Source organism: Pyrus communis, chromosome 17 (genome assembly GCF_963583255.1).
Source record: "Pyrus communis chromosome 17, drPyrComm1.1, whole genome shotgun sequence".
Taxonomy (NCBI): domain Eukaryota; kingdom Viridiplantae; phylum Streptophyta; class Magnoliopsida; order Rosales; family Rosaceae; genus Pyrus; species Pyrus communis.
The window spans coordinates 9,671,646-9,674,024 of NC_084819.1; the positions used below are offsets into that span (position 1 = coordinate 9,671,646).

Below are 2,379 nucleotides of genomic sequence, written 5' to 3' on the forward strand. Positions count from 1 at the left end.
ACAATATAAATTCAACAAAACAAACTGAAGCACATATATCTTGTACACAACTTGTCAACCCTAGTTCATAAACTTACATCTCACTAAATTTTCCGATGACTTCCACATCAACTAATTTCATTAACCCACTTGCATAATTAACCATAAACCCTAAAAAAATACACACAATTTTACGTACATAACTAAATTATTTTCTAGGGTTGCAAATTTCCAAACTCACCAAATTTCAAATTTAGTTTTTGGAATCAAGTTCGTCGTTGACTTTTGCGGAAGCAACGACTCTAAACCCACTCCAATCAAGGAACCACTGGATTTTTCCTATGTAAGCAACTGCTAACCCTCAAACCAAAGATAGCTGAATGTCAAACTGCACTAAGCCTAAGGACAACAACCACACCAATACTCTGATTGGGTTTTGAAACGGAAACGAAGTTTTCGAATGCTACCCAAGCTTTGAATAAGTACGATCTCGGGGTGAGAAGGAGATTTTTGAGAGGAGAAGAAAAAAAATTTGACTGGTGCTTCTAATTTTTTGAATTCAGGTCTTTTTTAACTTTGTTTCACACTAAGTCCTTTCTGATTGATTCATTTTTCAGCCATTCAAATTTAATTCCACGGTCCACATTCCTTCCGCATGCACCATCCGCAAAGCTCTATCCACACCTTAGAAATTGCGAAATACAGTTAGAGAAAGTAAACTGGGCCTGAAGCAACAAACTTTGCATTGAATTCGAACCTTAGGATTGGGCCTTTGAGTTCCACGACATCAAACTTCATAGGCCCATCATCTCTACTTGAAGCAAAAATGGACGGGAATTATTCAGAAACCTCCTGAAGAGTGAAGAAACATTGTGTTGGCGTCGACATCATAAATACAAAGAAAATTGAATGGCATCAGCAATCTCAGGGAGGCTACTGAGATTCCTCACCTCTCGGAGCCACAAACATCCACCACATAAATGGAATCAAATCAATAACTCAGCCAATGCTTCTGTTCCTGCTCTTAGATTCGTCGTCCCCAATCTCCATAATTCTCACCGTCTTACTCTTCGTCCTCCTCTTTCGCTTTGCCTTCCTCCTCTTCTTCCTCGCCCTCCTCTTTCTTCTCTGCTCGGACCTTGTCCACCTCCTCTTCGACATTCTCTGCCCCTCATGACCACTCCCCAGGCCTCCGCCTCTGATTCCTCCCAGTCGTCCTCCTCCGCCAAAACGGTACGTCTTCGCTCTTGGATCAGTTTACATTAATGGGTGTCTGTTAATTTACTTCTCTCGATGTAAAATTCAAATCTTTAGCATTTTGTTCATCAGTTTACAGTTATGATTGCCTCTTAATTTATAGTGATCCATGTTAGATTTTAATCGTTGTTAGCATTTGTTTGATCAGTTTAAAGCAATGGGATCTTATAATCTATCGATATCGATGTAAATTTGATCCTTTTGCATTTCATAATTCAAATTGCTCTTCTTTATTTACATTTCTCAATGAATTTTTTCTTTATTTCGTTATGGGATTTGAAATTTGGGTTTTGAGTGTACAGGTGAGGTTGGTGATAAAGGGCAGAGTGCAGGGTGTGTTTTACAGGGACTGGACTGTGGGGAATGCAACCGAATTAGGCTTGAAAGGTTGGGTTCGGAACCGGAGAGATGGGTCTGTGGAGACACTGCTTTCTGGGAACCCTGATGCGGTTAAAGAGATGGAGCAGAGGTGTCGCCGCGGCCCTCCATCTGCTGTTGTCACAGGGCTAGAGGTTTTTCCTAGCACTGAGGACCCTGGCACTGGATTCGAGCGCAAACAAACGGTCTGATCAACTCTGTTCCTTGTGAAAATTTCAATATCCATTTCCTACTTTAGTTAGTTGTGTAGTGTTTATCATAATATAGTTTGTCCTTCCAAGTCGTGAACCCTTAGAGGACCAATGTGTTATCTGGTTCCTGCTTAAATAATGTAGCACGAAGTGACTTCTTAGTACACATCGGTTCCTACCTTTCTGTTTCGTGTTGTTAAGTCGATGAGTATGTTGCTTTTGAATCACCAAAAGATGCATGATGGATTAGGATAACAAGTATGCGCGACAATCAGTGCATTTCCTAGCTAAATCAATAAGGCAGCTATTTGCATTCAGATGAGATTTACGAAACATGTTTATTTTTGGTTTGGTTTTCACCATTATAGCATGGCCATGAAACTTTTTTCGTTCTTTTTCCTTCTTTCCCAATAGGGACAAAGAATTGGTGTTCATCTTGGTTCTACGTCTCTTCTATAAGGGAGTTTTTTGAACTTATTGGCTAGCTTTTGCAGAATTCTGTGGGTGAAAAAATTAGGATATTCACTAAGAGAAGATGAAAAGATTTGAACTAGGGGTGGGCAAACGCGTACAG

At 40.1% G+C, this 2,379-nt stretch overlaps 1 protein-coding gene across 1 annotated transcript; it reads left to right on the forward strand.

Moving 5' to 3' along the window:
- The first annotated feature begins 847 nt into the window (after nt 1-847).
- LOC137723515 (uncharacterized) lies at nt 848-1,943 on the forward strand. The gene is made up of 2 exons (XM_068462715.1): nt 848-1,212; nt 1,539-1,943. The coding sequence occupies exons 1-2, from the start codon at nt 889-891 to the stop codon at nt 1,803-1,805; spliced, it is 591 nt and encodes a 196-aa protein (XP_068318816.1). The 5' UTR covers nt 848-888; the 3' UTR covers nt 1,806-1,943.
- The last annotated feature ends 436 nt before the right edge of the window (nt 1,944-2,379 follow it).